The sequence below is a fragment of the Hypanus sabinus genome, chromosome 3 (genome assembly GCF_030144855.1).
Source record: "Hypanus sabinus isolate sHypSab1 chromosome 3, sHypSab1.hap1, whole genome shotgun sequence".
NCBI classification, from domain to species: Eukaryota; Metazoa; Chordata; class Chondrichthyes; order Myliobatiformes; family Dasyatidae; genus Hypanus; species Hypanus sabinus.
The window spans coordinates 112,248,934-112,272,806 of record NC_082708.1 but is presented as its reverse complement, the minus strand read 5'-3'; the positions used below and the strand labels follow the sequence as shown (position 1 = coordinate 112,272,806).

The 23,873-nt window shown below is 38.7% G+C and overlaps 1 protein-coding gene across 1 annotated transcript in view; it reads left to right on the top strand.

Moving 5' to 3' along the window:
- Nucleotides 1–23,873, top strand: part of fstl5 (follistatin-like 5) — a 502,898-nt gene that overhangs the window by 438,795 nt on the left and 40,230 nt on the right. Inside the window, exons 10-11 of the mRNA XM_059964959.1 lie at nucleotides 8,300–8,407; nucleotides 9,871–9,995. Of these exons, the coding sequence (XP_059820942.1) occupies nucleotides 8,300–8,407; nucleotides 9,871–9,995 (233 nt within the window). The remainder of the gene's footprint in view (nucleotides 1–8,299; nucleotides 8,408–9,870; nucleotides 9,996–23,873) is intronic.

Here is a 23,873-nt window from a genome sequence, read left to right as displayed (position 1 = left end):
TATACCATATAGTTTTAGACTTCTCTGCCCTGGATAAAAAGACTGTTACTATCTAACCCTATCAGATTTTGTAAATCTATCTCAGGTCATCTCTCAGCTTTCTTCTCTTCAGGGTCAACAGTCCTAGCCTATCCAATCTCTTGGCACAATTAAAGCCCTCCCATCCAGGCAACGTTCCTGTAAATCTTTTCTGTACTTTCTCTGACTTAATCACATTGTTCACCACAAGGATGGTGACCAGAAATGTACATAATACTCTAAGTCTGGTCTAAGCAACAATTTGCAATTGGAATATGAATTCCCAACTTTTGTACACAATGCAACACTTTGCACTTGTCTGAGACAAATTCCATCAGCCATTCACTTGCCCACTTTCTGAGCTGCTTGAGAGCCTGTTACCACCTTAAACACCTTTCTTCAATGTGCACCATACCACCTTTTCTGGTGTTATCTGTAAACTGTCTAAACATGCCGTTAAGTATTGGAGGCTTTTCACTTCACAGGGAGCCAGGAGGCCTTATAAACATATGGCAGTTGGAGTAAGTAAGTTTGGAGGTCAGTGTAACAGAGCCAGGATTCGGGGATAGTCATGAGTTAAAAAGTATTTCAGTGTATTGGCATGGGGCTAAATGTCATGAATTTCTGCAACAGTTCCAATGAACAATTAAAGCTGTTTCTCTGCCTCTTATAAGAGAGATGTTGCATACCTGCAAATTGGTTTAGAAATTTTTCCAAAGAACTGAACAGCTTGCTTGGAGCAATGACTGGTCAATAGGAAGGGTAGACACAACAATTTTGCATGACTCTGGGAGCACCACTGTTCAACCAGTGGAGGGAGTTCTATGTGCAGGGCTCAGATGCCCTCTGGGCACACTTTAAAACAGAGTGAGAAGAGGAAGTTCCTGAGGTCGTTTCATCTTGAGTGCTCTCTCTCATCGAGGGTACCAGGAGTATTATCTGTTACTTGACTGCATCAGACCCACATCGCTGACATAGCAAACATCTCCAACAATCAGTACATGGACTTGCCTTTTCTGTGCCCCATTGCACCTTGCCCAATTCGCAACATTCCAAGTCTCACTTACATTTCACTGGGGCAAGTGGTTGAACGCAGTCATTAGCTTCTTCATGAAGAGGAGTTTCCAACACATTTCTCCTCCCTGGTGTGTACAAAGGAGAATGTCTCCTTACAACCTGCTGCTTTGAACTGCCAATGGCAGAGTCTTCCCACCTTCACCCTTCTCCCTCTTGCAATTGCCTTCTCTGCAGTTTCCATGTCATGTTGCAAATAGAACACCCAAATCTAGGAGTAGAAGAATGGCCGTGAATCTTGTAGTAAACATAGACTCACTTACTTTGCTAATGTAGGCAATTAAAACCATTGAAATTAAACTCCAGCTTTTCTTCAACTGCATCACCAATAACTAAGTAACACTGGATAACAAAAGTTATTGAAAATGTTCCTTCCTCAGCGTTTATTTTTTGGTATATGATAGACCACTTGAAGCTGAACATATATCTAATTTCAGACACCATGTATCACACAGGAATTTGGAGAAATAAGAAATTAACTTTTATTGAATATAATGCACTTAATTGCATAATGGTGCAATTAAGTTTGCAATAGTTCAACTAAGCTAAAAATGTTTTGTTCATGATTTTCATTTGTACTCAGTGTCTGAGGCTTCTCGCTTAAGTGTCCAACAATAAACAACCAACATTGATGGACTCCATTTGTCCTGACACTATTTCTCCATGACTGCAATGTCCTGGTGAAACCTTGCACTATGTTCATCTCTGACAGCACCAAGATTTGCAGGGAAGAAGTCTAAATCAGAATGGAGAAAATGAATCTTTATTGTATGTTGCTCTTCATGGTTCTGTATGTTTGAAGCATGGTATTAACCTGCTGCACGTAGTTTGGTGTTTTGTAGTTACCAAGAAAATTTTCAATAACAGCCTTGAATGCCTTCCATGTGATTTTCTCCGGTCCCACTCGAGGAAGTTATGAATTAAAGTAACAAGTATAGGCTATTTTTTAAATGGTGTGTGATAGGGAGATTTCATTGTGCTTTTCATGATCAGTTGCCCAATATCCATAAGATACACCCAAAAGTAGTCAGGAAGCAAAATCTTTGTTATCCAGTGTTAATTAATGGTCATTTAAAATAATACAGATGTTTTGAGCGCTGAATTTAGGGGAAGACAGAATCTTCCTTGCTACTAAACACTAAACTGCAAGTTGAAAAAAATGGTAGCATTGGTAGCAATCATCCCTGTAGATATGAAAGGCAGTGAAAATTTTACTGTGGATATACCCACAGGCATCTCACAAGTTCTCTGCAAATCAGTGCCCTCAGCATCCAGAGTCAGCTTCTGCAAAGACAAATTTCACAGCCTGATAATTGCTAATTCTCACTGTGGAACATAGCTAATTTTAAAAAAATCAGTCCTCAATCTGCCCTTGCATCTCTACGAGCTCCAATTTATAATTAGCCTTTTGTGTAGCACGTTGTCAAAACAAACGACTCTCACTTTCCAACCTTGAAATCCTTTCAGAAAATTCAACAGAAGCCATGTTGAGATTCAGCAGTAACCTTTCTTTCAAGGTAGTCGATATAGAAAAATGCATATGATCCATTATAACAAATTGCCTATAACCATATCAAGCTAATAGGCCAATAATTTCTTGGTTCTAATTCGCTGCTCTTTTTGAATATTGGTCCATTATCCTCCTGCCAGACCCTTGGAAGAATCCTTCAGTCTAATGAGCTGTTTAATAAGCAGCCCACTTAACATACCTCCCAGCGCTTGGATCATTGTTGGGTGAATGCACATCATGACATGCAAACTTGTCTAATTTGATATCCTGAATTTTAATAGGAAGCATCTACTTTGGCATTTATAACTTTTGTGTAAACTGAGCTTAGCATTAAACAAGAATGAGATGGGTCTAATGGAACAATATCCTAGCAGGGAAGACAGTGGAACAACAATGGCAAGTATTTCTGAGAATAATGCAGAAGGTGCAGGTTCAGTTTGTTCCAAAGAGGAAGAAAGATCCTAAGGAGAGTAAGGGGTGGCCGTGGCTGAAGAGGAAAGTAGTATAAAAATAAAAGAGAAGAAGTATAACATAGCAAAGATGAGCAGGAAACCGGAGGACTGGGAAGCTTCTAAAGAGCAACAGAAGATAACAAAAAAGGCAATACACCAAGAAAAAATGAGATACAAAGGTAAACTAGCCAAGAATATAAAGGAGGATAGTAAAAGCTTCTTCAGGTATGTGAATAGCAAAAAAATAGTTAAGACCAAAATTGGGCCATTGAAGACAGAAACGGGTGAATTTATTATGGGGAACAAGGAAATGGCAGATGAGTTGAACAGGTACTTTGAATCTGTCTTCACTAGGGAAGACACAAACAATCTCCCAGATGTAATAGTGGCCAAAGGAACTAGGGTAAAGGATGAACTGAAGGAAATTTATATTAGGCAAGAAATGGTGTTGGATAGATTGTTGAGTCTGAAGGCTGCTGGGTCCCCGGGACCTGATGGTCTGCATCCCAGGGTACTTAAAGAGGTGGCTCTAGAAATCGTGGACACATTGTTAATCATTTTCCAATGTTCTATAGATTCAGGAACAGTTCCTGCTGACTGGAGGGTAGTTAATCTTGTCCCACTTTTCAAGAAATGAGGGAGAGAAAAAACAGGGAATTATAAACTGGTTAGCCTGACATCAGTGGTAGGAAAGATGCTGGAGTGAATTATAAAAGAGGGAATTATGACACATTTGGATAGCAGTAGAAGGATCAGTCCGAGTCAGTTTGGATTTATGAAGGGAAAGTCATGCTTGACTAATCTTCTGGAGTTTTTTGAGGATGTAACTATGAAAATGGACAAGGGAGAGCCAGTGAATGTAGTGTACCTGGACTTCCAGAAAGCTTTTGATAAAATCCCACATAGGAGATTAGTGGGCAATATTAGGGCACATGGTAGTGGGGGCAGAGAACTGACATGGATTGAAAATTGGCTGGCTGACAGGAAACAAAGGGTAGTGATTAACGAGTCCCTTTCGGAATGGCAGGCTGTGACCAGTGGGGTACCACAAGGTTCGGTGCTGGGACCACAGCTGTTTACAATATAAATTAATGATTTAGATGAAAGGATTAAAAGTAACATTAGCAAATTTGCTGATGACACAAGGCTGGGTGGCAGTGTGAAATGTCAGGAGGATGTTATGAGAATGCAGGGTGACTTGGACAGGTTGGGTGAGTGGGCAAATGTATGGCAGATGCAGTTTAATGTGGATAAATGTGAGGTTAACCACTTTGGTGCCAATAACAGGAAGGCAGATTACTATCTAAATGGAATCAAGTTAGGAAAAGGGGAAGTACAATGAGATTTAGGTGTTCTTGAACATCAGTCAAAGAAAGCAAGCATGCAGGTACAGCAGGTGGTGTAGAAAACTAATGGCATGCTGGCTTTTATAACAAGAGGAATTGAGTATAGGAGAAAAGAGGTCCTTCTGCAGCTGTATAGGGCTCTGGTGAGACCCCACCTGGAGTATTGTGTGCAGTTTTGGTCTCCAGATTTGAGGAAGGACATTCTTGCTATTGAGGGAGTGCAGCGTAGGTTCACAAGGTTAATTCCTGGAATGGTGGGACTGTCATATGTTGAAAGATTGGAGCGACTGGGTTTGTATACACTGAAATTTAGAAGGATGAGAGGGGATCTGATTGAAACATATAAGATTATTAAGGGACTGGACACAGGAAGCACGTTCCCGCTGATGGGTGAGTCCAGAACTAGAGGCCACAGTTTAAGAATAAGGGGTAGGCCATTTAGAACAGAGATGCGGAAAAACTTTTTCACCCAGAGAGTGGTGGATATGTGGAATGCTCTGCCCCAGAAGGCAGTGGAGGCCAAGTCTCTGGATGCATTCAAGAGAAAGTTAGATAGAGCTCTTATAGATAGCGGTGTCGAGGGATATGAGGAGAGGGCAGGAACAGGGTACTGATTCTGTATGATCAGCCATAATCACAATGAATGGCAGTGCTGGCTAGAAAGGCCAAATGGCCTACTCCTGCACCTACTGTCTATTGTCTATTATACCACTCAATTCCATTCTCTTGCCTTCAACCCATAATCTTTGACACCCTTACTAATCTAGAGCTTATCAACTTCTGCTTTAAATATACTCAATGACTTGGCCTCCATGGCCATTTGTGGCAATGAATTCCATGGCTTCACCACCCTCTGGCTGAAGAAATTCCAGCTCATTTCTGTTCTGAAGGGACATCATAGTATTCTGAGGCTGTCTTTTCCTCTGGTCCTTCATTGGAGGAATCATCCTCTCCCACGCCTAGGAGGAGGAAGTAGGTCAAACTAGAAGATGATAGATGAATACAGAACAGTGGGCGAGGGGAATGTTGAAAGGCTGTTTGGTGAAGGGGCACCAGGGGGAGTTTATAGGCAAGTGAGGAACTCAGGAAGTCAGACGGCATCAGAAACCTTCCTCACCTGCCTATCACCTCTCCCTACTGCTCCTCCTCCTTTCCTTCCTCCCATCGCCCACTCTCCTCCCTTATCAGATTCCTTCTCTTCAGCCCTTTACCCTTTCCACCAATGACCTTCCAGCTTCCCCCTCCCCTACCTACCTGGCTTCAACACTGTCCTGTAATATTAAATGAAGGATGATTAAAGAAGATTAACACTTCCAATAAACCAGGTGTTATTTTCATTTTTTTTTTCTAAAGCTGTTGATGATGATCCTATATCTGAATTGACATGATGTGATGTGGGTGAGGACAGGGGAGGGGGGAGCAAAAGCAGGTGAAGAATTTTACAGAAAATGAAGTATTAATTCCAACTGTTCCTCCAGATCAACAGTAAGTTTTCATTTATGAATGATTTAATACAAGCAAGTCTCTGGAATTTTCTTCAGAAATAAATAATTTTTGATCTTCCCTTGAAACAAAATATCATAAATAATGAAAGAAATGCACATGCTTTATTTGCAGGCAGTTATCAGCATATAATAACTTTCAAATAGTTGCATAATAATAATTTTTGATTACATTAGTTACTAAATTTCCATAACTGATTCTAATATGCTGGTAGGGATGATGAGGTTAAAAACTAGCAGTTTTCAAGAGCTGGGCTCTTTTTTTGTTTAATTATTGATTTTATGCAGTGAAGCATCTTGCTGTGCTGAAGATCTTTTATTGTACAAACATTTCTCGTGCTGTGAAGTTATAGTCACTTCTACGTGCTCCTGAGTTCACTTGAAAGCTATTATTTGCTTTGTTAAAGTTACATAATGGGATACAAATGCAAATGGGGTTTTAAATGCAACCCTGGTTTCCTTACTGTTTTCATCACCATCATTTCAAAAAGTGGCAAGGAGCTGAGATGAGAGGAAATTTGTTAAGAAAGAAAAATCAGTTATTTCTAGCAGTTAGGTGAAAGCCAAATAGATTGAAACAGTAAATGTAATGGTAAGAAGGCTATGAATAAGGTCAAATTATGGAGGAAATGTTTAGAGTTAAAATTATCTAATTACACAAGGCATTTGTAACAAGTTGGAAGGACTGACGGAACTAGAGATAAAGAGATTTAATCTAATAGTCATTAAAGAGAAATAGTTGGATGATGACCAAGGTTGGTAGCTAAATATTCTAGAGTACCTGATGATGCAAATGAACAAGCAAAATAGAAATAGAGATAAAGGCTGAAGATTCAGTGTTGGTCCTGGTAATGTAAAAATAGCTGGAAGTTCAAATAATGGAAACAGAGCAGATGGAAATAAGAGAACGGAGAGAGTCCAAAACATAATCAGGAGTAGTTTTAAAGGTTTCCATTCAGTCACTTTAATTCTGGACAAAGTACTGTTGTAATCAAGAAATAGAATAAGATTGCAGTAAAGCTAACAAAAATAACCCACCAATATGAACAATGCAAATTGACAAACACGTTTTGGAGGTTATACCCCAAGAGCATCATATCATAGAACCAGAATAGGAAAAGTTCTGAAGGCAGTAATAAGAGTGGAATACAAAAGCAGAAGAGTCTTGCTGAAACCTTGTAGGACTTTGGTATGTCAAGGACAAAGGTGCGAAAACATCAGAGAATAGAAAAATGTCTTGCTTATTTTTCATTCAGAAATGTAAGTCAGAGATCATCTGGTTTATGAGATTTGAGTTTATATTTCTCTCATTTAATGGGATCCTTCAAAATTATTACCTTCTTTATACACAAGTGTAACATTCTCTTCAAATGGATATGAGGTCATAAAAATCAGAGAAATGAATGGAAATATGGCATGTGTTTCAATTCATGTGGCATTGGAACCAGCCCATGGGTTATAAGGAACTTTTTTCATTTGGGTGGGCTTGGTAGGATGAAAATTGCAGATTGACTTAAGAAGCCGCAGAGAATTTTCACAAAGGTATGTGTAGCCTGGAGGCTAAGTTATTGGGAATTATGGAAGGTGGAGGTTGATAGTTTGTTGATTAGTAAGAGTATCAAAGGTTGTGGGGTGAAGGCAGGAGAATGGATTGGGAAGGATAATTATCAGCCATGATTGAATGGTGGAGTAGACTTGATGGGTCAAATGGCCTAATTCTTCCTCTTCTATATCTTAAGGTCTTAACTGAATTGGTAAGGATATGGCAGATGAAATATAATTCACTTTGGTAGATGATGTACAAAGACAGAGTTCTTTTAAAATGGTGAGATATTGAAAGTATTGTTGTTTGGCGGGAACTAGCTGTACTTTATAAATCACTGAAGCTTAACATGCAGCAATAGCAAGCAGGATGGGAAGTAGTTAGAAGAATGAGCAGAAGATAAATGAACAGAGATTAAAATACCTATTACCTCTATTACATAGCTCCCAACTGCAAATGCACCTTGAATGGGTAAACGTCTGATCTTCTTATCCAGGAAAAAGCATATTTGAGATATAGAGAATGCAAAAGCTCTTTTCTATAAGCTAGAGTGTCTAGAATCAGGGATCACAGTCTCTAAGGAAGTGGTCAGCCATTGAGGACTGAGGTAAGAATAAATTTCTTCACTTAGAAGTTAGTGAATAGTTGGAATTCACCATTCAAGATCAATGTTACTGAATATAATCAAGTCAAAGGTTGATAGCGTTTTGGAATTTAATGAATCAAGTGAAATGGAATGATCATGACAGTTGAGTAATCTCTAAGTTATAATGTGGAAAAGATGTGAGCTTTTTGTCAATTAATAATTCAGGGAATTGTAGCAGTACTTCATTCAGTTCTGTTCTCCATTATAGGTCGTAGTCACTGATCCAGTTCCAGTAAAACTTCACTATGATAAATCACATGATCAAGTCTGGGTTCTTAGCTGGGGTGATATGGAGAAAACATCACCAACACTGCAGGTAATTTCATTTGCATTAAGTGATTCATTTTACACCATTAACAAAATCAAATTTATATTTCCTCAGCTCAGAACTTTAGCAGCAGAGTGGATGTCAGTCCATGGTAATGACATCAAAGTACTGATCTGAATGTGGGCTGTTATGAAAATTATGATTTGCCGAAAGTATAAACAAAATTACAGAATTTCTGGATAAAGCTCTGCACTGTCTACTTCTAAACCAAAAAAAATGCTTAACCTAATATCTCAATGCCATGCACGCACAATGCCTTTAGGTATTTGCAGAGAAAAGAACAGCGATAACATAGAAATGTTAATTTATCATCAAAGCTCCTCATGTCTATTTTACACTAACAGCAGGAAATAATTATCATTCTACAATATTGATGTGAACTTATGTCTTTCAAGTCTAGTTATAGCTGCAAAAGTTTTCATGTATGTTATAAGCAACTACAGACCAAAAGATATGGTGCCTCCAATTTGTGCTTGTTTCCACTTTTTAATGTTTTTATTATCTTTGGTGACCTAACATCCTTCTTAGCTAAAAACCTCTTAGTCTTGGTTTGCTCTTCATTACTTGACCTTTGAAACACACACACATATATATCTCTGTTCTAAAAGAACACACCTCTATTTTGACACTGCATCTTTGATAGGTCTCAATGAGATCTTCCCTCAGTCCTCTGAATTCCATTGACTAGAGGCCCAGAGCCATCAAATGCTCCTCATATGACAAGCCTTTCAATCCCCGGATAATTTTTCTGAACCCTCTCCAATGCCAGCACATCATTTCTTAGATAAGGGGCCCAAAATTGCTAACCAGTGTTTTAGAAAGCCTCAACATTACATCCTTGCTTCTATATTTATATATATATGACCTCCAATTGAAGGTGTTGGTTAGTTTTTGCATCAATAATAAGCTATCCTAATTTGTATACTTCATAAATCACCTGTCAGAGTAAATGAAAGTAAAAATTATTTAATAGCATTAAAAATTCTCCAGCCTAAATGAATTTTAATTAATCATGTTATGACCAAATAAAAATACTTCAATAGTTTTTAAAATGCATCATCAGGAAACATTAGGATCATTAGTTCCATAAGTCGGGTTTAGCAGCATTATTATAAAATCTGAACAGAAACCAGTAAATAAAATATTAATTTTGCACTAACAAAAACAAATCATCTTTATTTTATTTTGAATGATAAATTAAGCTAGGGACATTGCAAACAAGAGGAAATCTGCAGATACCAGAAACCCAAGCAACTCAATTTGTCTTTCTGAACAATAAAGTCTTTAAAAATCTACTCTTTCAATGTTACCTCAAGTTCATTCCATTTTTTATGAAAGACCCAAGCACTATAATAAATAGCAGTAATTTTTGTGCCTTTCACAAATGGACATTTTAAAAATGTTCTCTTTGATTTGAGTATATTTCTATTTCGGTGACTTTTCCTCTGCAGGTAATTAATCAGGCCAGTGGGAGTGCAGCCCATCACACGATCCATACTCAACCAGTCGGCAAACAGTTCGATAGGGTGGATGATTTTTTCATTCCATCTACAACTCTCATCATTAATCATATCAGGTAGGTGTGTGGGTGTACACCCACAACAGGATCAATTTCACTCAGAGCTTGGACTTTCTGTGGGGGGTGATATTAAAGACAAATAAAAGGTAGCAATAACAAAGTTTTTACTACAGGGAAGGCTATATAATGTTGTTTTATCTTGTAATTAAACATCTCATTGCTGTTCAGCAATCTAAAATTGTTTGAAATATTTCAAGATATTGTTTATTATGTCTTCAGTGTCGTAACAGAAAGGAATGTCTGATAGCAGTAAAATATGCAATATCTATTATCTAAGTGATGAGGAAAAAGGGTGAATTTGAGGTTTTTTAATAAGAGTTTTGGGAGATTTAAAACGTTCTTTTGTTCAACGGTCCAATTTTTCACTCAGTGATGAAAATAAATAAACTTTGGCCTCAGATCCAAGCAGACTGATTCATTAAGTTAGTCGTGGTTTTCAGGATAACTGTGGGGCACAGTGGTTGGTACCAGTGTACATCAATGAGCATGCTGTCTACATGCTGTTTAAATCCTTAGTCAGTCATAAAACTGAAAATGCATCTGGTGTAAACTCAGCAGGCACGAGGCAATAGGAGTAAAATAGTTCAGGCAGTTTTAAAAAGTAATAATTACTCTGACCAAGTTCAAGTCCTAATACAGAAAGGGCAGAAGACAGCCATAATTGTTGATGTTGACATATTAAGTGTGATGGTTTTCAGAACACAAGTCCATTCAAGCCCTGTGTCCCGCTTCTTCCCATTCAATAAATTCATGGCTAAATTTTTAACACTGCCATTTCCTCACACTAATCACTCTGACTCCATTTCCTAAGACGGATTATCTGCCAACACCTTTTACAAACCCACTGACTCGCACAGTTATCTTTACTATACCTCCCCCCACCCTGTCGCTTGGAAGAATGCTATTCACTTCACTCCGTTCCTTTTGTTGCATCACATCTGTACTCAGAATGAGGCTTTCCATTCCAGAAGGTTTTCATAAAACATGGAGTCACTTCCATCACTATCGAAGCTGCCCTGATCCACAACTCCTCCATTTCCTGGGCATCTGCCCCTCATCCCATCACACAAGACCCCATGACATAACAGGGATAGGGGTTCTCACCAACTACCACCCAATGCCATTTCCAACAACAACTCTGTGGTGAACTACATATACCTGTCTGGACACGCCCCCTGCTGACTGCTCCTGTGGCTCCTCCCACAGACCCCGGTATAAAGGCGATTGAGGCCTGAGCCTGGCCTCTCAGTCTCCAGGATGTAGTATGGTGGTCAACCACTGCTTGTTCCTTCTTCCAGTCAATAAAAGCCAATATCTCGCCTTTACATCAGAGTGAGTTATTAATGGTGCATCAAACCCACTGAGTCTCTTTGACTCCCATGGTTAGTGAATTCAAAAGGCTCACCACCCTACAGTGAAGAGTAGCTGACCCCTTCTTTTGAGATACTCCTAAATGGGCAAACACCACCTCCATATACACCCTCTCAAGCCTCTTAACAATCACCTACATTTCAATGCTGGTTTGAATTGGGCTTTCTTACTTGATATTGCAAGGGTAACATTAGCAGGAAGTAAATTGGGAGGTTATTTGAGATCTGCGCTAGGACAAAGGATAATCAGAATCAGACACCTGGTTTCCTTCACAATTCTGAAGGGCGAAACATTAATAGTCACTTCCTCCCAAACTCCAAAGGCAGGAAAAACAGACTGTCACAACATAACTGGGACATCATATGTTGTTGATTGCCTTTTGAAGTTCAGATGAAAATTTATATGCATTTCCTGTTGTCATAGTTAAATGCGTAGCTCCATAATTGTAAAAGAAAACAAAAGGAAATGATTTGATCTGTAATAAATTTCATGGAATTCATATAGTGATTTGGTAAAGATGTTTTCATGCCATGTAAAATGCACACAGATTAACACTAATGTTTCAGGGTAATTAAAATCACAAACTTAGCTGTCAGACTGCTCAAAGTTGCACCTGGTACAACAAATAATAACTGAGCATTGACTAAATTAAATGCAATACAGCCTTTTTGATGAAAATAGGTTAGCTTTACTGCAGTTTCAGTTTATTTCAAATATAATGCATGAAGATCCAAGTAAATTCATGATTTTATAATTGGTTTGAATAAGCAGAAATTTTAACTGAGCTGGTAAAAGCTAAAGCTTGGTTAATGCTATCTATAAATTTGCCAATGACACAACTATTGTCAGAATTTCAGATAGTGATGAGGAGGCATAAAGGGACGAGGATAGATCAGATGGTTGAAATGTGTCACAACAATCTTCCACTCAACACCAGTAAGATCAAGGAATTGATTTAATTTAATTTTCTATTTTTATATACGCATTTGCAGCGTACATAATAATGAAAACTATAAAATACGGTATGTAAATCAAGGAAAATTAAATTAAATAAGAAGTGCAAAAAGATAGGAAAAATCTATTGAGGTAGTATTCATGTCCATTCTGAAATCTGATGGCAGAGGGGAAGCTGTTCTTGAAATCTTGAGTGTGTCTTTAGGCTCCTATTCGTCTTCCTAGATGGTAGCAATGAGAAGAAGGCATATCCTGGGTGATGTGGATCTTTATTGATGGATGCTGTCTTTTAGAGGCATTGCCTTTTAAATGTGCCCTGGCTGTTGGAGAAGCTAGTGTCCATGATGAAGCTGGCAGAGTTTACAACTTTCTGCAGCTTTTACTGATCCTGTTCAGTGGCCCCTCCGTTCTAGATAGTGATGCAAGCAGTAAGAATGTTCTCCATGGTACATCTGCAGAAATATGCTAGAGTCTTTGGCAGCATACTAATTTTCCTCAAACTCCTAATGAGATATAGCCACTGCCATGCATTCTTTTCAGTTGCATCAACATGTTGGGCCCAGGGTAGATGCTTAGAGATGTTAACACCCAGGAACATGAAACTGCTCACCTTTCCACTGCAGATGCATTTTTGTCTGGATAGATTAGATAGATCTACGTTTCACTTTCAGTATCTATACAGTACTTTCCCTCTACAGCACTCCAGTGGAAAAGAGACGAACATACTGACTTGCTACTGCTCACTCTTTTGAATTTGATCCCTTGATGAGGATCCCTTGGTGTGTGTTCCCTTTACTTTTCCTTCCTGAAGTCCACAATCAACTCCTTGGCCTTTATTGATGTAGAGTGCAAGGTTATTGCTGTGACATCATTTAACCTGCTGATCCATTTCACTCCTGAATGCCTCCTTGTCACCCTTTGAAGTTCTGCCAACAATGGTTGTGTTGTCAGCAAATACGAAGATAGCATTTAAGCTGTGCCTAGCCATACAATTGGGAGTGTAGGGAGGGTAGAGCAATAGGCTCAACACACATCCTTGAGGTGCACCAGTGTTGATTGTCAGTGAAGAGGAGATGTTTTTTTTTCCGATCTGCAGAGACTGTGATCTCCTGGTGAGGAAATCAAGGATGCAGAACCAGAAGGAGGTATAGAGTCGCAGGTTTTGGAGCTTGTTGATTGGAACTAAGGGTATGATGTTGAACGTTGAGTTGTAATCAATAAACAACAGCCTGACATGGGTGTTATTATAGTCCAGGTGATCCAAGGCCGAGTGGAGAGCCAAGGAGACTGTATCTGCTGTAGACCTATTGTGGGAATAGGCAAATTGCAGCGGGTCCAGGTCCTTGTTTAGGCAGGAGTTGGCTCCAGCCATGACCAACCTTTCAAAGCACTTCCTCACAGTAGATGCGAGTGCCAGCAAGAGTGCTCTTCTTGGGCACAGGTATGATTGTTGCCCTTTTGAATTTTGAAGCAGGTGGGAACCTCCGACTGAGAGATTAAAGAACACAACCAGCAGTTGGTTGCCACAGGTTTTCAAAGTCCCACCAGGTACACCATCAGTGCATGACACCTTTCAAGTGTTCATCCTCTTGAAATATGTTCTGATGTTGGCCTGCGAGACAGAGATCACAGAGTCTCCAAATGCTACAGGGATTTGCACAGGCATAGTTTTACTCTCCCTTTCAAAGTATACACAAAAGGTATTGAGCTCATCTGCGAGTGAAGCATCATGGCCATTCATGGTGTTAGGTTTTGCTTTGTTGGAAGTAATGGCCCGAAAACCCTGCCAGAGCTGACGTACATTCAATTTGTTTTATAGGTTTTATTTTTATGTATTGCAAAGTACTGCTTCTGAAAAACAACAAACATCCTAACATATGCCAGTGATATTAAATCTGATTATAGAACATAGAAACCTACAGCACATTACAGGCCCTTCAGCCCACAATGTTGTGCCAACCATGTAACCTACTCTAGAAACTGCCTAGAACTTCCCTAGTGCATAGCCCTCTATTTTTCTAAGCTCCATGTACCCATCTAAGAGGCTCTTAAAAGACCCTATTGTATCTGCTTCCACCACCACCACTGGCAGTGCATTCCATGCACCCACCACTCTCTGTGTGAAAAACTCACCCCTGACATCCCCTCAGTACCTGTTTCCAAGTATCCAACTATGGCCCCTCGCGTTAGCCATTTCAGCCCTGGGGAAAAGCCTCTAGCTATCCACGCAATCACTGCCCCTCATCATCTTATACATGATTATGATTCTGATTCTGAACAACATAAATAAGTGCTTCTTAATTAACAATCTACCATGGCTAATACTTTGGACAATTATTGAATAAGTAGATTGGATGGGTTTTTCATTTGATTACTGTCAAGCTTTAGAAGCAACACTCATTTCACTAGTCAGAGCTATTAGTGTAGGTTGTGCAATTAAATTCTGCATTGTCTGTTATTTTGATGTGTCTCACTGATTTTGGTGATGGTGGGATGCATGAGATATGAGTGTGAGTGTGTGGTGGTACATTCCAGTCCTACCTTTAGTAGAGAGTTGAGTGGCGCAGGTCAGTTTCAATGAACAGTGTCTGAAGTTATAGGCAGGAAATGGGTTTTGATGATGGAATTGTCGATCTTGACTATAAATGTAAAGACTAGAATCTGGTACAGCAGGACACCCTGTGCTAGTGATGTTGAGTTTATGTGTATTATTTAAACTGCACACCATTTAAAATGTGTGGCTTCTTTTTAAATGTGCTGAACTGGTTCTGGCAATTGTGGCTGTCAAGTTGGGCAGAAGGAAAGATCACCACAGCGCAATGTTTGAGTTATTGGACAGGCATCCAGAAACTTGAGTCACTAATTTGAAGATAGTTTCACTCTCAGTGCGGCAGCTGTGGAATTTAAGTACAAGTAATTAAGTAAATCTGGAATGAAAATAAAAAATTTGCATCAGAAACTATAACTATACGTAGTGTCATAAAAACCTATCTGTTCACTGGTGTGCCCCAATCTGTCCTATATGGAAGTGGGTGACTCCCAACTGTTCCCTGAAATGGGCTAGCAAGCCACTGGTTTTAGGATCCAAAGTAGATATAGACAATAAATGTCAGATTTTTCAGCAGTATGCAAATCTCAAGAATGAATAATTAAAAAATTACAATTAATCGTGCCATTAATGTTAACTGGACTCTAAAATAAGACTGAACAATGAATTCTGTGTATGCCCTGCAAGGGGTCAAACAGGTGATGTTTAAGACCTCCTTTTACTAGCATGTCCAACCTAACACCCTTCCAAATATAAAATCTAACTTAAAAGTATGAACTTCAAATGTCAGAATTATTTAGTATTTTAATACTGCTGGTGAACAGTCTCATTCAAATTGAGCACATGTTAGAGAATCGATGTTATAGTGTTCAGCCTGCCCACTAATCTCAAAGGGAGTGTAGAGTGTTGTCCACCAACTGCACTGTGTACTTATTTCTTTGTATACTGTTGTCTATAGATTTTTGTAACTGTAATATGTGTTCTATGAAGCACTGCCTGCATTTGGACACATTAGTCATCTGGACAATGAAACTGCTGATTGTGGATTTCAGAGAATGTGTTAACAGGAACTTAACCTCCCATTTAAGCCAGGTCAGCCCTTTTTTGGTAAAGGATGTAGAGCTGCTGACTTACTCTGAGGCTTTTGCACATTGTAGGCAGTCCCCAAATTCACTCTTAATGATCACAACTCTGTGATGCTTTGTGTAGATACATTGCCTAGAGCTAATTGGGATGAACTGTGGGGATTAACATGATCCTGCATTGATTATTGATGGGTTTTATATCATACCTACCTTACTAATATACAGTTAAACATGTTATTAGTTTTCTACTATGGACAAATAATCCTTATCCTAAAAAAACATGATGTCTATTTGTGTAAAGTTTTCTTCTAATATATTAAAATATCCTCAGCGACATGGGAATAATGATAAACAAAAGAGACTTTTGCATGGTTATATTTTCCCCAGCATGTGGCAGCAAATCCTAAGCTTGTTATATAACACTATAAAGAGAATAAATGGAAAAGGCACAGGAATTAGCCATTGGATTCGATACAGTACTAGCTCTCTGTAAAAGCAATGCACTCTGCTCCATTTCACTTTCCTGTCACTGCAATTATTTTCAGTTAAGTCCTGATCCGTTTCCCTTTGGACTGCATCTTTCTCCTGTCAGGAAATGCATTCAGAATGCTAGTCACTGCTGGTGTAAAAGTGATGTTCCACCTGCCTTCTTTGGTTCTTTTGCCCCTTCTACATTTTCTCATTCAACCTTCCAGAAGTTAGAATTATTTCCCTCTGTCCACTCTCTTTTTTACTTAGAACAGCCCTATTGCATTTCCTCTTCACCTTCACTGCTCTAAGGAGAAAAGTATTTTTTTTGCCTTTCCCAAGAAACTAAGAATGATCCCTAGAAATATTCCAAGAAAATCTTGTGTGCATCTTATCCTCCATATTTTATCTAAAATGCAGTAGTGAGGGCCACAGTGTCATAGAGTTAGACAGCATGGAGGTGGATCATTCAACCAATCATGCCCACGCCAATTATAACAGGAAGAGAATGAGAAGCTGGGTGATGCAGTTACTCAGGTGCTCTAGCTGTCACAATTCATCCTCAAATCTTTCTATTCCTTGCCTTAAAGCAATAACCTTTTGATTATTGACACCTCGGCTTCCTGTATTGAAGGTAGTTTATGGATTATTTTTCCTCATTAGCATTCTGGTAGCGTCAAGTGAAAGAGCTTGAGTTTATAGCATAAGAAAATCTGGCTGCAGTTCATCAATTTTGTACATACAGTAGTAAATATCATGCAGCTTTTGATATAGCCAAGTATTCAATTTTACAAGCTAGGCTATAAATTTGTTAAACATATATATCAAAATAAATGTAAATCAATGCTAACTTTTTTGTCTAGTTCTTTGGTTGGACATGTGAATGAACATAAAAGTGTCAAATGGCCATGACAAAACTGCATACCAGGATGAATATTTCACACCTCTTTATCCATCACTTTCTATTGTTTCACTACCCGAAACATTATCAACCAGACAGATAATAATGTAAAGGAGTACAGTGTCTCACATGATGTTAACTTTGAAAGACACCATTCTTATTACAGAGTTTGAGACAGGTGAGCAGGGTATTCACATAAAAAAAAATGGCCAGACTCACCAAGCCACACTGGCTCTCTGCTAAAGTAATTTGTTCAAGTATATTTCCCAGCCTTAACTTGACAGTGTTGTCCCTTCTCCACTAGTAAGCAATGTCTCTGGCTATTGCTTGGGAAAATTAGAATGCCCATTCCCATTAATGTTGTCTGCTGTGTTCAGTAGGTAATTATTGAGTAAAGAACGTGAAGTTTAATGTTGCCTGTCAGCAAGGTAACATTATTATGAAGGCAATTTGAAGGGGTGGGGTGTGCAGGAGAGGCGTTTCTGGAAGTTTACTTTCCACAGCACGAATGAGGACTGCAGAAGTTGTCTAATTTATACTATAATGTTTATGTGCACTGATAGCTTCAACTTATCAATGTAAAATCTGGATCAATAGCTTCAAATCGCTAAATCTTACTTATTCCAGGTACAGCCTAAATAAACAAGCTCTCAGGAATCTAAATTCTAATTAAAAACACATTGTCTAAGCATTTATATTCTCATAATGTCATAATCAGCTTGCTTTTTGGTATCCAACTACAAACCCCATTTCCAGAAAAGTTGGGGTATTTTCCAAAATGCAATAAAAACAAAAATCTGTGATATGTTAATTCACGTGAACCCTTATTTAATTGACTAAAGTACAAAGAAAAGATTTTCAATAGTTTTACTGACCAACTTAATTGTATTTTGTAAATATACACAAATTTAGAAATTGATGGCTGCATCACACTCAACAAAAGTTGGGACAGAGGCGTGTTTACCATTGTGTTACATCACCTTTCCTTTTAATAACACTTTTTAATTGTTTTGGAGCTGAGGATACTAATTGTAGTAGATTTGCAATTGGAAATTTTGTCCATTCTTGCTTGATATAAGACTTTAGCTGCTCAACAGTCCGTGGTCTCCGTGTCTGATTCTCCTCTTCATGATGCACCATACATTTTCAATAGGAGATAGATCTGGACTGGCAGCAGGCCAGTCAAGCACACGCACTCTGTGTCTACAAAGCAACACTGTTGTAGCCCGTGCAGAATGTGGTCTGGCATTGTCCTGCTGAAATAAGCATGGACATCCCAGGAAGAGATGTCACCTTGATGGCAACATGTGTCTCTCTAAAATCCTAATATACACCTCAGAGTCAATTGTACCTTCACATACATGCAACTCACCTATGCCGTGGGCACTGATGCACCCCGATACCATCACAGATGCTGGCTTTTGCACCTTTTGCTGATAACAATCAGAATGGTCGTTCTCATCTTTGGCACGGAGAACTCGATGCCTGTTTTCTCCAAAAACTAGCTGAAATGTGGACTCATCTAACCACAGCACACGGTTCCACAGTCTTTCGGTCCATCTGAGATGAGCTCAGGCCCAGAGAACTTGCTGGGGTTTCTGCATAGAGTTGATGTATGGCTTCCTCCTTGCGTAATACAGTTTCAAGTTGCATTTCTGGATGCAGCGATGGACTGTGTTAAGTGACAATGGTTTTCCAAAGTACTCCCAAGCCAGCTGGCTATAATTGTCACAGTAGCATGACGGTTTCTTAGGCAGTGCCGCCTGAGGGCTCGAAGATCACACGCATTCAACAGTGGTTTCCGACCTTGCCATTTACGCACTGAGATGTCTCTGAATTCTCTGAATCTTTTCATAATATTATGTACTGTAGATGTTGAAAGACCTAAATTCTCTGCAATCTTGCATTGGGAAATGTTCCTTTTGAACTGACTAACAATTCTCTCACGAATTTTGGCACAAAGGAGTGAGCCACAACCCATCCTTGCTTGCAAAGACTGAGCCTTTGATAGACGCTACTTTTATCCCCAGTCATGATACCTCACCTGCTACCAATTAGCCTGCTTAATGTGGAGTCTTCCAAACCGGTGTTACTTGAATATTCTGTGCACTTTTCAATCTTATTTTAACTCTGTCCCAACTTTTGTTGAGTGTGTTGCAGCCATCAAATTCTAAATTTGTGTATATTTACAAAATACAATTAAGTTGGTCGGCAAAATTATTGAAAATCTTTTCTTTGTACTTTTGTCAGTTAAATAAGGGTTCACGTGAATTAACATATCACAGATTTTTGTTTTTATTGCATTTTGGAAAATATCCCAACTTTTCTGGAAATGGGGTTTGTAAAAGAGAGCATCTGAATGAGCCAATTCCAATCATCATCTGTGACTTGCACCCTGGAATCCTATCTGGTTTAGGAATTTAACTTGCACATGATTTTTCATGTCAGCTCAAACTCAGAGAGGTCTTTCTTACTTCAACCAAGCCAAAGTAATCACTATTTGCTATAGATTCAAGCCCTCACTCAAGCAAAAATGAAGTCTGCATTCCCTAGCCTGGATTCTTAAATATGATAAAGACTTCTTTTTCATTGTTTGTCTTGTAGACCACAAACTTGACTTATATTATCATTTCATTTTTAAAGAAAAGAAATGACCACACATTTCTTCTTCATTTCAAAGTTCAAAGTCAATGTAACCCCCTGGGTCGCCTCAGGCTCGCTCAGCTCATTCTCGTCTAGGGGGAGCAGCCTTCAGCCCCGCCAAACTGGGTAATCAGCTGGTGTGGATGCTGTGTGATGTCCCCGCCTCGCCCAAAAACAGACAGTACACCATATGCGATTAAATGAATACAATTTATAAAGGTTACTATAACTAAGTGATTAATAATGATACAGTATATATGAAGAAAAAAATAAAGAAAAGGCTCCAAACTTATCAAAGTCCAAACCACTTCGTGCACAACCGTTGGAGCTCAATTACTGAAGTCTTCTGGCCACCATTCAATCCCCTCCGAACTCCTCGACTTGCAGCTCAGGACCCTCCGAGTGGTCAACCAAGCACATCTAGCTTCATCCCCCCTCCTCGGAGTACCTCCTGGCCTCGGACCCCCGCTTGGGGTCCGTTCCTCGCCCAGCTTACAGCATTGCATCCTCTCTCTCGACCCCCTCGCGCCGATCTGCCCAAAAGCCCGTCAACAACTGCTTACGGACTCAGAAGAAAGAACAACATTAATCCCCATTTGGTTTACAAAGGAATACAATTCTCGTTATCAGTAAATTTTAACCCAAACAAGCTTCCAGCACTCTCTTGCAACAAAGGAGCATTCCTGCTTTTAACAAAACAAAGAAGCCCTTTTGATTACATACGCAGTAACAAAGAAAAAAGAAGAAACCCCCTTTACATAAATTTTATTATTAAAATACATATATGTCACCATATACAACCCTGAGATTAATTTTCCTGTGGGCCTACTCAGCAAATTTAGCTATAACAGGATCAATTAGAATGCAGGAGAGAACAAACTGTGCAAATACAAATAAATGGTAATAAATAATGAGAACTTGAGATAAAAAGTGCCTGAAGTGATAACATTGGTTGTGGGAACATTTTGATGATGGGGCAAATAAGCGTAGTTAAGTAAACAAAGTACTAGAATTGAAGAGCAGGGAACATATTTGAAACAGGTATTAAATTTAGAGTTGCCAGATTATAGAAAGCTCAGAGAAGTCCTCTAAACATACTTCATTGGTTGTTAACTTTAGTATGTCCTAAATCAAATAATGGCCTGTAAATATGCCAGGCTTTACAATTTCCTTCCATATTTGTTTATATTCTTAATAAACAGTTAATTGTTTACCTCCCATTGATTAATTATTTTGTCTTAATTGCCAGCAGTAATTAGTCTAGGTCTTGCACTGGAATCTGTCAATTTACCATCTGTGCAAGCTCCATGTTCCTCAGGAGACAACGTGGTAGTTGTAAAATATAAACATCTTGCCAAAGGCGAGAGGGTCACACAGATTTTTGCTTTTTTTAAAAAAAATTAAAGTATTGCAATTGCAGGACACTGATGCAGTAAAATTAATTTTAAAAAAGAGACATTAAATTGGTCGTAAAAATTTGTGAGGAATTAAATTCAACAGTCCAGCAAAATTGATTGTGGATTAAATGGGGATGAGCTGTTACTGCCCATCTGTTCGCCATTTTCACAGAATGATCTCAGAACTTATAATTCCTGCGAGCACTGAACTAAACTGCTTTACTCTCACATCCAGACTTACCTTGCCATGAAAAGATCCAGCAAATTCATGGGTTATTGGCATTCAATGTGTGTGTGTCTCTGTGTGTGTGTGTGTGTGTGTGTGTGTGTGTGTGTTACAGACAAAATATCTTGGTTCTCAGAAGAAATACTTAATTTTTTACGGAAGACAGGTTGACTTTAGTATTTCAAACAGCCCACAATTTGTAGTGGTAGCAATGGTGAACAATGTGTTTGCCTTCATTGCCACACAAAACTGAGAACAGCTTAATTTATGTGTGTTGCTTGGATTTCCAGCATCTGCAGATGTTCTCTTGTTTGCAGCTTAATGTTATGGCGGCTTGACCTAAACTCAGGATAACTTTCAGTAATTTCGTGTACATCCACAAAGTGAATTAATGCTTTTCCTTTGCGAATGAGGGAAATCGCTTGAAGTTATCTGAATTAAAAATATTTACCCGTTTCTCCTACTACAAAGTAATATTAAAACGGTGCGCTTGTAACAGAAGATCTGATTAATGCTCGAGGCCATAACTGATATTCAACTAATTAACACCCGAAATAATCATGCAATTTGTCAATTCTAATTTCTCTCATATTTCAGAATATATGGTACTTCAACGTATTAAAAAAGCAAGAATTTTCATGATATTTGAGCTTTTTTAATCAAATGAGAATGCTTCAATCTTATTTAAGTCTGTATAACATTTATTTATTGTCAAAATTATCATTTGTTTTTATCCTGCTTTATGATGAAAAATTATTTAATGTGACTGGCAGCTCAGTCAGTTTGATGTTGGTGACACACTGGACACTTTGAACTGAAGCCTAACATCATTAGCAGAAGGTGAAAACTAAGAAGCTGTCACCTCAAAGGTCACTAAATGTTTATGGAGATGGTCTTCATTCTCAATGGCAGGCACTATGGCTTTCACATTGACCTTTAATTCCCAACCATTATGATGTCATGCCAGTTACTTGAGGCCCAAATGCAATAGCTACATTGCAAAAATTAATTCTGAAAACAAAACAAAATCCATCTTGATCTAAGACAACTTAGAAAAGTAAATTTTTTTTCTGATTCTGAATTTGTGAGACTATTTTCATTTTGCCTATTATCATAAATGTTCAAAACAGAACACAAGAAAGTCTGCAGATGCTGGAAATCTGAGGGAATAGACATAAAATGCTGGAGGAACTCAGTAGGTGAGGCAGTATCCATAGAAAAGAATAAACAGTTGACATTTCGGGACAAGTTCTGAAGAAGGGTCTCAGCCCAATACATTGACTGTTCACTCTTTTCCATAGATGTCACCTGACCAGCATAGTTCTTCCAGCGCATTGTGTGTGTTGCATCATATTAAGTTATTCTTCCAGTACCTTGCAAATGAAGGGATGGGAGACTGTCATTAGGCAAGAGTATGTTAAATGTAGATTTAATGATCTGCTTCAAATTTTGATGGATTTTGATATTGTAAATAAGGAAAGGTTGCTTCTAACAGCAAAAAGGTCAGTAACAAACAAATGCAGCGAGTCTTAAAATCTGGAATTCTGGAATGCACAATCTAAAAAGGTGGTAAAAGAAGATTCAATAATAACTATCAAAATAAAATGAATTAAGTACTTGAAGGTTTTGGCAGTAGGGTAAGAGCAGTATGTGAGGATAAATTCTGTGGTCTGTATTGTTATTTCGTCTTCCCTCTGCTTTCATTACTTCAATCGGAGAATATTGAAGATTTTTTTTTAAATTTATTTAGCTACTGGGATTTCAAGCCATCATTCTTACTAATTTTGGAAAACTACACTAGCAAATAGAGTTGTCTTTATTTGCCCCAGTACTTTTCTTGCAGCAGTTTCTGCTATGTATCTTTCTGGATAAAAGGTATCTTGAGTAGGTTTATTAAAGAACACAGTACAGTACATCACAAGGACAGACCTTGTCCCCTGGCAGCTTGTTCCAGGCCCCTACGGCTCTCTGTGTAAAAAATAAACTTACTGCATACGTCTCCTTGAAACTTTCCCCCTCTCAGCTTAAACCTGTGCCCTATGGTACGTCATTCCCACTGTGTGAGAAAGGCTTGGTTTATCTACCTTGTCTGTGCCTCTGGTAATTTTATATATTTCTATAAGATCGCATCCCAGTCTGCAGTGCTCCAGAGAAAACATTCCAAGCTTATTTGTTTATACAGTGTGGAATGGGCTGTTCTGTCCCTTCAAGCCATGCCACCCAGTTATCCCAACTTTTAATTCTAACCTAGTCACAGGACAATTTACAATGATCTAGCAACC